Source organism: Urtica dioica, chromosome 4, assembly GCF_054948205.1.
Source record: "Urtica dioica subsp. dioica isolate 48M chromosome 4, U.dioica_male_clone48M_v1_H2, whole genome shotgun sequence".
NCBI lineage: Eukaryota > Viridiplantae > Streptophyta > Magnoliopsida > Rosales > Urticaceae > Urtica > Urtica dioica.
The window spans coordinates 6,616,217-6,630,393 of record NC_142759.1 but is presented as its reverse complement, the minus strand read 5'-3'; the positions used below and the strand labels follow the sequence as shown (position 1 = coordinate 6,630,393).

At 36.6% G+C, this 14,177-nt stretch overlaps 4 protein-coding genes and 1 non-coding gene across 5 annotated transcripts; 3 read left to right on the top strand and 2 right to left on the bottom strand.

Moving 5' to 3' along the window:
- The first annotated feature begins 4,636 nt into the window (after positions 1-4,636).
- Positions 4,637-4,788, top strand: LOC149399799 (U4 spliceosomal RNA). Its single transcript, XR_016296854.1, has one exon. It is a non-coding gene; the product is annotated as a U4 spliceosomal RNA (small nuclear RNA).
- LOC149399798 (syntaxin KNOLLE-like protein) lies at positions 4,656-4,919 on the bottom strand. Its single transcript, XM_089610349.1, is given in 3 exon segments — positions 4,656-4,776; positions 4,778-4,796; positions 4,885-4,919. Coding segments are annotated over 3 exon segments (156 nt in total). The 3' UTR covers positions 4,656-4,674.
- A 76-nt stretch (positions 4,920-4,995) lies between these two features.
- LTO1 (NAD(P)H dehydrogenase (quinone)s) lies at positions 4,996-8,028 on the bottom strand. Its single transcript, XM_089613320.1, has 6 exons — positions 7,482-8,028; positions 6,971-7,227; positions 6,741-6,853; positions 6,159-6,306; positions 5,550-5,687; positions 4,996-5,455 (listed from the first exon to the last, which is right to left on the bottom strand). The coding sequence occupies exons 1-6, from the start codon at positions 7,909-7,911 to the stop codon at positions 5,366-5,368; spliced, it is 1,176 nt and encodes a 391-aa protein (XP_089469446.1). The 5' UTR covers positions 7,912-8,028; the 3' UTR covers positions 4,996-5,365.
- A 1,928-nt stretch (positions 8,029-9,956) lies between these two features.
- On the top strand, positions 9,957-12,157 carry STR16 (sulfurtransferase protein 16). Its single transcript, XM_089613321.1, has 7 exons — positions 9,957-10,136; positions 10,214-10,291; positions 10,385-10,495; positions 10,584-10,657; positions 11,013-11,083; positions 11,180-11,233; positions 11,853-12,157. The coding sequence occupies exons 1-7, from the start codon at positions 10,060-10,062 to the stop codon at positions 11,925-11,927; spliced, it is 540 nt and encodes a 179-aa protein (XP_089469447.1). The 5' UTR covers positions 9,957-10,059; the 3' UTR covers positions 11,928-12,157.
- Positions 12,158-12,301: 144 nt separating this feature from the next.
- IQD20 (IQ-domain 20) lies at positions 12,302-14,161 on the top strand. The gene is made up of 2 exons (XM_089613322.1): positions 12,302-12,834; positions 13,830-14,161. The coding sequence occupies exons 1-2, from the start codon at positions 12,595-12,597 to the stop codon at positions 13,983-13,985; spliced, it is 396 nt and encodes a 131-aa protein (XP_089469448.1). The 5' UTR covers positions 12,302-12,594; the 3' UTR covers positions 13,986-14,161.
- Positions 14,162-14,177: the final 16 nt, after the last annotated feature.

The following is a 14,177-nucleotide window of genomic DNA, read 5'->3' as shown; positions in this document are numbered from 1 at the left end:
GCTCTAAGGAGCTTATGAAAAAAAGATTTCACTTTGGAAGTTTGATTGAATATTTCACTCGAGGTTGATAATTTTTGTGTTGATCTCATATATACAACAAGAAGCATGGAAGCACTTTGATGCTGTGTGTAGGAAGCTATAACTGAAAAACCAATATTCTATTTTGACTATCTAATCTTCATAACAAGCGGCTAAATGGCCAAATAAAACTTAAGGATTTGCAAAATAGCCAAAATTTATCAAGTATAAGCAAAATAATCAAGCTGCGATTAATCCATGTACGATTAAATTTAATCCTGGCAAGATTAATTTAATCCAGGGATTTTATTCAGCCCTAAAATTTAATCTTCGACCTTCTCCGACCTCATTCTAGTCACCGCAATCGCACAGATCTTACCTCCTGTCGGACTCTCCGTCACGACGGCGAAGGCGAGGAGATCGACGGAGATTTGGGACTCTGCGTCACGCTACGGCGACGAGGAGGGCTTCCTCGCCGGAAAGGTTCGTCGGACTTTGCCTCCGGCGGCGGTGCCGACGTTCTTCTTCGGAGTGACGAGTCCGAAGTTATTAGAACTTAGTTTTGGTCATGTCATTTACAGTTTTAGTTTAGTGGGTTTTATGTCGTATCTTGGTTGTATGTCGTTTGAATGCTTTCATTTACTCAGCTATATAAGCCTTGTTATCCTGTACTTTTCAAGTAAGTCGAATAAAACTTTTTGGTATCTGATTCATTCAAGAACAGAGCTCATCTTTTCCCCAAATTCGATTTCCTCTATCAAACCTAGAATTGCAATATGGTATCAGAGCAAATCTTCTGCGCTCTTTGAGTTTTTTTTTTTTCGGTTTCCGATTTCATCTCCATCTCGTTTTCAAGGTTCTCTCTCGTTGCTACGATGCCGGAATCTGAAGCTTCATCGAACGGAGACGAGTCACCCGGTTCTGAGCGATTTTCAGCAAGGTTTCTGAGATTAGGTCATCGATTCGCCCCCAAATCCGAGATTTGTTTCGTTTTCATCGTCTCTTCAATGACGATTGAAGAAACCTCGACGGGATCGGCGACGCCTATCCTCAATCCAATTATGGGTTTGTATTTCTCTCGTTTCTCGATTGCAATTTCTGATTCCTTTCCCGAGCGTCCATGGCGGAATTCGGAGATTCAACGACGGAGAGTTCTTTATTTCGATCCGATGAAGATTCTAGACGACGTGCCTTTCTCTCGATCTAGTGAAAGAACGAGACGGCGTCAATTCTTGAAGTTCAGACGGATCGTCACTATCTCGGAGACAGTTCAGTCTCTCAGTCGCAATCAAGACGACGACGCTGCGACAAGTGTTAGCCGATCAAGATCCTTTTCCGGCGAGTCCCGTCGTGCCATGGCTGTCAAGTTCTTTTTCTGGCGATTCCAGCCGTGTCAAACCTTCGAGATCATTCTCTAGCGAGTCCCGCCATGTCAAGGCATTCAAGATTCAACTCCAGCGAGTCCCTGCCATGTCAAAGCCCTCTAGATTCATTCGTCTACCTCGCATGCAGAGTCGCATCGATTCGTCACTGAAAATGGATCACTGCTGCGATGGTAAAGAGAGTACGGGAATTCGCAGCGTTCATGGCAGTGATCGTCTCTTCAAAAGGGCAGTTCGTGGAGTTGTACTACAATTGCTCTCAGTTTTCCAGGATGCTTGTCTGTTTTTCTCATGTTGAAGAAGAGTGATAACTCAATCGGAGTGGAGGTTCTTGGCTATTTCGGTTCAGACGTTTCATCAGCATTTGGACTTCTTCACCAAGTTGTTATCTTCTACGGAGTCATAGTTGAGTTCTTGAAAAATCCATGATTTTCAAGGCTGCGTGGGAATTCAAGGCTGTTCAGAAGTTGTGCCTTCTCCGATGTTTCATGATTTTTAGTCCAAGATAAACTTTCAATAAAGTTTATCTTGAGGGGGTGTATTAGAACTTAGTTTTGGTCATGTCATTTACAGTTTTAGTTTAGTGGGTTTTATGTCGTATCTTGGTTGTATGTCGTTTGAATGCTTTCATTTACTCAGCTATATAAGCCTTGTTATCCTGTACTTTTCAAGTAAGTCGAATAAAACTTTTTGGTCTCTGATTCATTCAAGAACAGAGCTCATCTTTTCCCCAAATTCGATTTCCTCTATCAAACCTAGAATTGCAATAGAAGTTGTAGTCCTGAGAAGAGCTCTTGGAAAAATCTGGAGACGGTTTGAGCACAGAGAGAGAGAGATTCGGATCTCCCGTACGACGATCACTGCTGCGATGGTAAAGAGAGTGCGGGAATTCGCAGCGTTCATGGCAGTGATCGTCTCTTCAAAAGGGCAGTTCGTGGAGTTGTACTACAATTGCTCTCAGTTTTCCAGGATGCTTGTCTGTTTTTCTCATGTTGAAGAAGAGTGACAACTCAATCGGAGTGGAGGTTCTTGGCTATTTCGGTTCAGACGCTTCATCAGCATTTGGACTTCTTCACCAAGTTGTTATCTTCTACGGAGTCATAGTTGAGTTCTTGAAAAATCCATGATTTTCAAGGCTGCGTGGGAATTCAAGGCTGTTCAGAAGTTGTGCCTTCTCCGATGTTTCATGATTTTTAGTCCAAGATAAACTTTCAAGAAAGTTTATCTTGAGGGGGTGTATTAGAACTTAGTTTTGGTCATGTCATTTACAGTTTTAGTTTAGTGGGTTTTATGTCGTATCTTGGTTGTATGTCGTTTGAATGCTTTCATTTACTCAACTATATAAGCCTTGTTATCCTGTACTTTTCAAGTAAGTCGAATAAAACTTTTTGGTCTCTGATTCATTCAAGAACAGAGCTCATCTTTTCCCCAAATTCGATTTCCTCTATCAAACCTAGAATTGCAATAGAAGTTGTAGTCCTGAGAAGAGCTCTTGGAAAAATCTGGAGACGGTTTGAGCACAGAGAGAGAGAGAGATTCGGATCTCCCGTACGACTCGTTTGATTTCGTTATGTGGATTATCGTTTTTTTTTCCTTCCTATTGGAGGTGGCTATTTTGCCTACCCTAATGAAACTATGGCTATTTTGCAAAACCATAATTTGAATTGGGTAGTTCATGCCATTTTTCCTAAAAAAAAATACCGTTACTGTATAGGTTGGTCTTTTTGTGAAAAAGGATCATAACTTTAAGAACTTTGGGAACAAATTAGTGAATTGGGAAACCAATTAAGCGTGTGAGAAAAACTTTGAGCTTGTAATACTTCCAAACAGAATGAAACCCTGAAGTCTAGACGTAAACACATTTGACGAACAATTAAACGTTGTGTGCGCTTGTTTTTATATTGTGGTCTTCCAAAGTACAAATCTGATTGTGTAGTTTAGAGTGCAAGAACCTAGTTTTTGGTTGAATTCTTGCCTACGTGATTACATTAGTGTCAAATTTGTAGTTTGTGAATAAAAAGACAATCACATGATTTGTTACTCAAGTATTTTATGTGGATTAGTATTCGATCTTCTTCACTGTGAAATCAAAATCAACCACCACCAATCCAATCGGCTTCCTCATAAGTGTACCATCGTCGAAACCAAAATCCAAAGCCGATACTTTTGATGGTATGAGACAAGGCTTGTGAATTTTTAATACGATATTTTTTTTTTTTGCAAATTCATAAATTTAGGGGCAAGGATTGCTCTGCGCATTCGAAGTTTATTTTCGAAGGAAAAAAAACGATCCGATGAAGGAGAATTTCTATTTGAGCATCAAATGCGGTGGTGAATTAATACCACACCCAGTGTAGAAATACACCATTGTATCAGAATATCAAACACGTACTATTTTATTTGAGAGTACTCCAATTTGAAATTAATATGTAAGAATTTATTAACTTTCATGTGAGTTAGTTTTCATGTGAGTTAGTTTAAATCACGGCATAGATTTGAAATTACAAAGACATATTAAGTCAATTTGCAGATAACTGGTTATTTATAAGTAGATGATTTAATTTTGCAAAATGTCACCTGTCGACTGTAGTCATAAATACCGACTGGAGTTAAAAAAATGTCGATTTGAAAATTTATATAAAAGTTCATGGACAATTTTAACATTTATGATAAATAAAAAATAATTTTTTTTTGTTAGGCTTTAGATTCTCAGCAACTTTTCCGTGGAGTCTTGAATTTTCACAGATTTTCCCAAAAATGTTAACCAACAGAAGAGGAAAATAAAACTCTCAAATGCGATAATTTGTAGCATTTAATAAACTCTTGGTTTGTGGTACCTACGATAGTCTAGTGGTAATTCCACACCACCTGTGTGGAGGTCGTGGGTTCAATCTCCACTGCAGCAAAACTGTTTTTAAAAAAAAAAAAAAACTTAGTTTCAAATTGAAGAAAATCCAGTTGTGGACAATTGAAACGTAGATAGATAGATATACACGTGATAAAGCCTTTTGTTGTTTTTGTCGAATCACAAGAAAATTGTCATTATGTCATAGGTAGGTTTATATATAATTCGTGTAACGTATTTAGAAGTTACACAGCTTGGCAGATAAAGAATAAATGAAAGAAGATGTGGGTTGGGTTGGTCACATGGTTGGAGTAGTCCCACATCGAAAGGAAGACAATAAGGGAGCGGAGAGAGAGGCATATAAAAAGAGAAACTTGGGAAGAGTTAAAGCATCTTTGCGCTTGGGGCAATGACGCAGCTAGTGAGGTACTAACCGAGGCGCGTCAATTGCTGGTTGAAAACTATTTCCAAACCCCCTCTTGGGCCTGGGCTTGACCTTGGCCCTCGAGAATTTCTGGAAGGGCTTCCCTTACGGGTAAAGCCCTACAATTCTAGTCTAATATTTTATTTAAATAAAAAATTTTAACTAAAATTTCTTGTAGCCCAAGTAAAGATAAATAGTAAGGAAAGTGTTTAGACCTTATTGCGGCAAAAATTGTTCTGAAAATATGCATGTTTACGTAATGCTTTATCGGTTCTGGATGCTATTAGGTTTTGGATACAAATTCAACGTTTATCTACCAAAAACAGTCGGGATTCTATACATTTCATCCAACTAATATTAAGATTATATGATCTGAGTTATTGCAAGATGATACATTTTTAGACTAGCAGGACGTTGTGCTGTCTTTGCTGTTAATCAGACAGCACATAGAGAACTTCATTTAATATGTTCAGCTTCAGATTCTACAGTTTGTTTGGATGCGCATTTTTATTTGATCCAATCTTTGGCTTAGCCACTCAACTTGAGATATGTCATATAATACAATACAAATAGGTTGGGGACCAGGAATCTGAAGATCTTGTTGACTGGCCTTTCTGTGTGGAAACCCTCTCTTGATCACTGGAAAATATGGCCTTTAAGAAAATACTACAAACAGGTTTTATCGCTGTTGTTATTTCAGTCAACAACCTCTGGAGACTGAACTGTTTCGGGCATAAAGCCCGACGCCTCAGCGAGATCTGATAATTCAAAAATACCACTCATAACCTGCAGATAAAAAATCAGCTTTAGTGAGAGAAGAAAAAAAGAAGAAGAGGTCTTTAGTGGCTATTTCGTGTGACACACAAGCACACATTCCCACCTTGCCGTTAATCACCCATGTCGGGAAACCTTCGAGCCCAGCTTCTGAACATTCACTTTCCATTTTAGTTCCTTTCTTAAACCCATTTGGAAAACATTCTTTGTAGTTTAACAGCTTCGCCGCTTCTCTCCCGAACATCTGTTTATATACGCTTTAGTTTGATTAGCTACAATTGAAAACAAGTCTGAAAAGAAAGTCCTTGCTCGGCAAGGACGGGTGCTAACAAATTATTGACAATCACGAACAAACATAAAATAAATAAATAAAAAACTAGGGAGTTGTATATAGGAGATCAGAAAGAAGTTGATCGTAAAAAAAATTATAGGTGTTCATACTCTGCAATACGTAATTGATTAGTAATACGGAAAAAAAGAAAAAAGAAAAAAAAAAGACAAGATATCAGTCCTTTATTTTATACCAGACGGTTTGCATAGTAAAAGCAGGTTGTTTAACATCAGCACAAAACAGATAATATATCATTATATGGTTCATTTTAATTCTAGCGTGATGAAACTTGAAAGTAATCTATAATCCTTAATTTTATTCTGCCACTTTCATAGCTTAGCTGACTCCGGATCTTAAAAAAAAAACATGAACAAAGTAAAATACCTCTTTTTGTTCCAAGCAGTGTGAGCACCAGAACGCCCCGTACATTTTGGCGCCAATAGAGTTCAAATGTTTGGCTAGAGAAAGAGCATAAGGACTCGATGTTGTTGTTATCCCAGTAGCGAAATACGGTAGGTCAATGTCATCAAGGCTGTTCACAACAAGAAAACAGTGAAAAATGTCATTCCTTGTCCCTTTCTTTTCATTTTTTGAATTCCCGATCTTCACCAGCTACTTATCAACTCAAATTCAGGCTTGTCTAATGGACTCACTTTTTTTCTTTCTTTACCGTGGGTATTTGGGCTTCGCTCGAATAAGACCATAAGCCCTAGTCACCCCAAGGTTTTGGTTCTAGGGAGAATCAAACTTGAGACAGTTATGACTATCCACATATCCCAGCAAACGAAATCAAATTTCTCAATCAAAAAGCTAATCCGTGAGAGACTTAGTTTTGATGCTATGACTAAGGTCATTATTATCATTCCTTAGTCTCTACCAACATTGAGATCATCTGTATTGTATGAAGTTTTTCCGATGCTGTTAGAACATGACTATGAAACATTTCAAAATAGAAAAAGCAATCACCTCGGAGGCACGGGCCGATAACCGCTGTATGCTGAGTTGAGACTAACCACCACCAAACCAGCTATACAGAGCTGTAAACCGACCTCCTTTTGAATCTCTTCCAACCCGAAATCCTGTAGATAGAAACCCCAACAATAATTCCCTGTCAAATCTCATCTAACCAAGTCTCGAGTTGTGAAATAACCGTTTTTATATTTGAGATTTCTACCAAACAAAAAAAAAATCACAACCTTCACAGCTATGAAAAATAGGACGAACGAGAGCAATGCTGACAGCAGGCAATAGGAACAAGACGTTCCAGCGAATTTCGTGGTCAGAACGTAGAGAAAGTAGGCACTCGCGGCGGCCATGGAAGTGATTGTCCACAGCAAGATTTTACGGCCGTCATTTTCGACCATCCCAAAGGAAAAGCTCTTTTTGCTCAGCTGTGCACCAAGTGTGGCAACCAAGCCATAAGCGATCATCCCAATCAGTGGAAGAGGAACACCTAGTAAAATGCAAAACAAACAAGATAAAGTTCTAATTTCCTAAAATACCTTCTTTAAGGTTTTCAATCTTCCCCTGCAACGAGACACGTATCAGTAAAATTGATATCCTCAGTAATGCAAGCTCCTAAAAGGTTGTCAATTTAGTTTTTCCAATTCGCAACTCAGACTATGTTGAGACATTCTTTCGAACAATTGCCTGTGATGTGAGTCAATTCCTTAGCCAGAGAAAATCTGAGAAAACAATCTTGCGTACCAAAAACGACGGCGTAATCGCTGCTGAGAACGTCGCTGCAGCTTCCGGCGCCGACGGGGCAGAAGGCAGTGGAGTTCGTGAGCTTAAGGAATGTCAAATACGAGGTCTCGAGAAGCCCAATTCCTCCGAGTCCGAAGAACAACTTGTATGACAAATCACTAGGAGAAGAAGGAGATATAGATGATGATGATTGTGATAACGATGCAGAAGAAAGCGATGTCGTATCAGGTTCTTCGGAATCGGTTTCTTGAGTGGAACATTTCGGTGTAAACAGCAAGAGTTTAGTTGTGCGACTCTGAAATCGAAGAAGGGAGAAATGAGGGTGATTTTGAAGGTATGGGAGTCTGGATTGTGGCGACGTATAAGAAGAAGAATGAAGAGAGCTTCGAGACGAGAATGGCATAGATGAGAGGCTTGCGAGGGTCGCCATGAAAGAGGTGGTGTTGTTTCTCTCTCTCTCTCTCTCTCTCTCTCTCTCTGCGCTTACTAATGTTTGTTACTCAGTCGGAAAATGAAAAACGACATGTAAATGAGGAAACGATGAAAGTCTTAAGACGATAATTAATTGTATGTTACTCTCATTCTCGTGTCTTTTTATAATTCCCATGGATAATTCAGTTATATTTTATGTCGTATCGCAAAAAATTTCACGTCTAACGTTGTACCGCAAAAAATCTCGGCTGTAGTTTGAAATTGTGTGTCTATTTTTTTTTTTTTATTATTATTATCAAATACTAAAGATTGGTATTCTTCAAACTCTGATAAATCTTCTTTAGTGTTGTTTCATCATTTTTTTCGAGGGACTTAGTTGATAATTTGATCTAAAAAAATCAGCATCATTAATTCGTGAAACTTTAACAATGGATTGTTTTATACACGTTTGAATTTGATGTGTGTGAATGATAATAAGCCTAACAGGAAAGTTGAACTTCATTGTAATTCGATCCAAAATTCAAATGTTATATTTGGTATCCCATTATTCAAGTTATCCTAAAAAATTCTCACTTTGTTTGCCCATGCCGAACAACTCTTAAATAACTCATGAAGCATTTTTAAAATAACATTGGCTGGAGTTCGATTCAATATATGCATGGGCGTCTTTAGTGCTTATGTCCACAAGAGTTGATAATTTTTATTGTTATTCTTTATATCCATTAAAATTTGATTTTTTTTTTAATACATCATTTAGTCCGGAGTACCATGCATAATGTACATGACTACAATCTCATAATACTCTCCACCTCTATATGATTTTACTATCTTAATGTACATTATTCGATGATGTTTATGTGAGGACTCGATGACGGCCCAACAAGCACTTGAGGACGACTCTGACGTGTACTTGAGAAAAGCGTCTACGAGAAATTTGAAATGGCTTTAACGCATACTCTTTTAAAAAGAAAAAAAATGAGTACTCAAGTACGGATCCACGAGTGCTTTAGAACTGCTTCAACGAGTACTTAAGGACGGTTCTGTGAGACTCAAGGACGGTTCGAACGAGTACTCAAACACGGCTCTATGAGGAGCCGAGGACAACTCCGAAGAGTACTTGAGGACAGCTCTGAAGAGTACTCGAGTATAGCTCCGCTAGTACTTTGGAACGCTTTGACGAGTATTTGATCGTGGCTTTGCGTGGACACGAGGATGGCTCCGACAAGTACTTGAAGATGGCTCATGATGACTACTCGCTGACTGAGTACTTCATTCTCACCATATTGGAAAAATATCATATACAAATGGTTCAGTGTACGAAAACGAGCCTAGAGGTGGTAGACCTTAGTCTCACAATCCTGAGAAGATAGCTACTTAGTCCAACCATTTGTGAGTATTCATGTGTATGTATATGTATATGTATATGGTATACATAATAGTGCAACTATGTAATGTTATGTATGTATGTGTGTATATACGAATTGATGCACACAAAATGGTTACAAACGATAATTGCTCAATATAGAGAACCCCGAACCAATCGAGTTAGATTGGTTGAAGATTCTTGACCGAACTCTGAGATTAATATTAGTAATGGGCAAAGATAAGGATCAAAATAGAAACCCATTTCGATGTATGAAAATTAGAGGAGTCGATTCAAATGCGAACATGGGCCCACTTGGAAAAATAGGGAAGATTGGGCAAGAAAGTCATCTCCTACTCAGCGCCACACACTCAGTTATGGCCGGTAATGGGTCAGAACGCCACGTGTAGTCCTGAACAACCGTGGTCATGGAACACTCTGCCCCTAAACTCGATATCTCAATCTCATTACATTGATATTTGATACATACTTTCCTTTTGGCCGTTTTGTTTTGTTCCTATCCAACTTATCCACATAAATATGCGTGCCAATTAAAAAAAACACATAATAATAATAATAATTCCATGAGGTTTTTCATTTCCTTATTCATGACGTGGCACGAAGACCATACCAATCCATTATTACCTTCACTTCACGTGTATGTATATAACGCACACAAATATCAAACCATTTCTCAATACAATCTTTCGCTATTTCAGTCTGATCATAAGAACCAGAAAAAATAAAAATCTAATTTGCGAAAAGAAGAAGAAGAAGAAAGAAATGACTACAGCTTCGTTTTCGTCACTGGCTTCACTAACAAGCCTTGGCTCTACTCAAGCTCTCACTCCGATGATCAGGTTGAGTTTTCTTCTTCTTCATCTTCTTTTTGGATCGAGGACGCGAATACTCAATTCAAACTCGTTTTTCCGATCAGGAATTCATCGTCTTCGTTGACACCATCGTCGACTCGGCGAATTCTTTGCTCCGGAGCCAGAAGGCGAAACGTTTACAGGTAACAAAAGATTTAAATCAAGTTACTATTTCAAATGATCTTGAAAATCAATATTTTGATTTGATGAAAATGATCTGTTTTGATTTGGTTCAGTCCGAAAGTGGCGGTGAGAGAGAATCTGGAATCGATGGGAGTTCCGACTTCGGTTCCGGTCCGAGTCGCTCTCGAGCTTCTTCAAGCTGGCCACCGATACTTGGACGTTAGGTAATAATACTTAATTTTGAATTTTTTCTTAAATTAATAATATTTATTTATTTATTTATTTTATATTTTGTGTTTGATATTAAATTAGGACACCAGAGGAGTTTAGCACAGGACACGCTCCTGGAGCTGTGAATATTCCTTACGTGTACAGAGTTAGTTCAGGTATTATTATTATTATTATTATTATTATTATTATTATTATTCATGACTGCTTAATTATTAGTTTAGTTTTCAAATGTCTCGCTATTAGGAATTCTCATTCTCATTTAAATCCACATATCATTTCATTCTATGCATACATTACATACACTAGAAAAGTGGCTCTATGCCTCAAATTAAATTCTGGTGTTTTTTCGTGACTCGAATCCATCTCTAATTCTTCGATACATTAACCGAATTGTTGTGGATTGAATAAACACAACATTTATTTCTCAGTATTTGATTATGAACATTCATTATAATTTGAAATTGAAGTGAACTTAAAAATTGTTTTTTTTTTTTTTTTTTTTTCACCCAGGGATGACAAGAAATCCTCACTTTCTTGCTGAAGTGTCGTCGCATTTCAGGAGGGACGACGAAATCATTGTTGTGAGTTTTCCACTGAATTATTAACTATATTTTTAATATATGATTAAAAATGTACTGAAGTAACAACTAATAATTAAAACTGGTTTTTTTTTTCAGGGCTGTCAGAGTGGCAAAAGGTCTATGATGGCTGCAACTGATCTTTTAGCTGCCGTAAGCTAATAAAACTCTTATAAGCACATTTAAAACTTGTCATTTTAGTTTAATTAAAAAATTAAGTATTGTCACCGAAATTGAAAAATTGGTGGAGGTTTTGATTCTCAAAAAACAACGTCCGCTGAATATATATATATATATATATATATATATATATATATATATATATTTCATTAACTCTCATTTAAGATAGATGAGAAAATGGGAGATGATAACCTTTGCTTTGACATACATATTCATATATTTTTCAGCTTCAAATCATTTTATTATATGAGATTATATTTAAATTTAAATGAACATCTTGGATACTTTATCCTGAAGAAAATTATTTGTGATCTGTTTCAAGTTCGTGGGGTTGTTGAAACTGAAAAGTGTTTTCATGAGTCACATGACTCATGATACAGCTGAAATCAACTTCTGGGCTAATTTGCATTATTTAATATATATTGAGCTTTCCGAAGAATCTAATTAATAGTTAAGTTATATTATTGTTTTGATCAGAATAGTTAATTTATTATTAGCGTTACTGTAGTTGAATCCAAGTATCCTTATTATATTGTTTCATTTTTTCCACTTTTGGTTTAATTTGACAGGAATTATATTTTACGTTTGACAGGGTTATTATTGCGTTACGGACATAGCTGGTGGACATGCTACTTGGACCCAAAATTCTCTTCCATTAGAGTTTTAATAATGCAAGAAATCTGTATCTGTAAAAAGAATTAAAATAAAAAATAATTACGTAGTCAAAGCCTTAATCTTGTGGCAGCTAGTCGTACTTTTTTAAATTTAGAAGTCAAAACAACCCAATGTACTAACGTGGGTTTGTACTTTGTAATTTGTATGTATGTACCGAAAAAAAAAACACCAATGTAAATTCCCATCATTTAATAATACAGGAATCATTACCTTTTTAGTTAATGAACAGATTAAAAATAAGTGCATAAAATTTGAAAAATAAAAAGTGAAAAAAGAGAGTGAATCAATTTCACTGGCCACATTTTTTTTCTTCTCCTCTTTTATCTAAAGCTAATTCTTGGCGTGACACCAAAGGATCCAAAATCCAATCCCTTACTTCTTTTCTATATATAAACTCCCAAACTTGTATTTCTTGGACCAATTTAAGACCTTTGTTGGTTAAGACTCGAGAGTATTGAATACTTCAACACTTAGAAAAAAAAATATTTCATCCCATCACGTTATATATATTTATTATTTTCTTTCCCTCTCTTTTCCCCAACATGGCGTCCACATTTCATGTCTTATAAGCAACAACCTCACTCGTATCAAACTCAGAAAGCATAGCTTCTTCAACATAGATTTGAAAGAAGAAGAAGAAAAGAAAAAAAGAAAGAAAAATGAGAGGTCAGTCGAATTGGTTCAGAGTGGTCCGGAGAAAGTTTTCGAGAAAATCGGGTCACCAAAGAGACATCGTTGTGTTCAACAACGCGTCGCATTCCCAAGAGGAGAGCGTTGAAGAGAGCGCCACTCTGTTGAGCGCCGCGGTTGGATACACGGCTTCGTCTCGAATTCGGGCTGTGTACTCAGAAGAAGATATCGCCGCGGTGACGATCCAAGCATATTTCAGAGGACATCTTGTACTTTCTCAATCCATGTTTACAATATGGTTGCTTAGTTCATATAAATTAATGGCTCGGTTTCACATATGTTATTTAATGAAGGATATATAATAAACATCCCTTATGTTTTAGTGAAATTCTTGGTTCATATATTCTATTTTCAAGCCGATCACAAAGTCTTTAAATTTTTACAAAATTTCAATATCATACATTTAGTTTTTTTTTTTTCTTCACCTTTTTTTTAGCATATAGTATATTTCCTTTGTATTTAAACAAAATAAACAACAACTTAGAAACCAATATATTGTACTGTGTTTGTGTGATTCCAGTGATCAACATGAAAATTTTACTATCTGTCTTCATTTTTTTTTTTAAATAAAGAGTGATTTAGTCTTCAAATGAATTAAATTGTAAGAAAAAATTAAAACAATATATGATTTGACATTCTATGGAATATCAAGGGATAACAATTTTAGAATAAAAGTTATGATCGTAGCATTTTCCTAAAATTAAATTAAATCTGATGTTTCCCTTTAAAGAATAGCTTTCTCTTCTATTTAATTTTAAAATATAAAAAAATCCAAATGTCGTAAAACAATTAAAATAACATTTTTTTGGGTACACTATGAAACATTTCCAAATATATGAATGTATTAACCTTGGCAGAATTTTACTGGATCACAAGTTACACCTTAAGATACTATTTAAATTTTATCATGTAATGCTCTCAAATAACATTATTTGTTTGCCATGTAGAAAAATTGTGAAACATGTATAAAGCCACAAAAATTTGGAGTTTTTTTTTTTTTGTAAATTCAAAGTAAATAGTCTGGTGGTGATGCGACATTGTTTGTTCTATTAATTATTTAAAATATTTTTTTTCCCAATGTACACTTTTGACCATTTTTTTTTTATTTTGCATTTTTACCATGAATTTTTTTTTAATTAGCCCCCCCTAATTTTTTTTTTCAAATAAGCCCCCTTATTGAGCTTTTCTGGCTCCGTCCCTACAGGCGAGGCGTGCGTTTCGGGCTCTAAGGAGCTTGGTGAAGCTGCAAGCCATGGTGCGCGGGGCCCACGTAAGGAAACAGGCGCGCATAGCTCTTCACTGCATGCACGCCATGGTCCGCTTACAGGTCACCGTCCGGGCCCGCCAGCTCCTCGGATGATATCCCTATAGACATTCTGAAATTGTATTGGAAAGAAAAAAGGAAAAAAAAAAAAAAAAAAGTTTGCTTGCATGTATCTGGTGTTTTTGAGTTCCATTTCTCAATGGGGAATCACTAAGTTTAGCCTCCAAATAATGGTCTCAGCAGCTAAAATAATAGAGAGAACTACATGGTAACTAACAGCATTCAGAG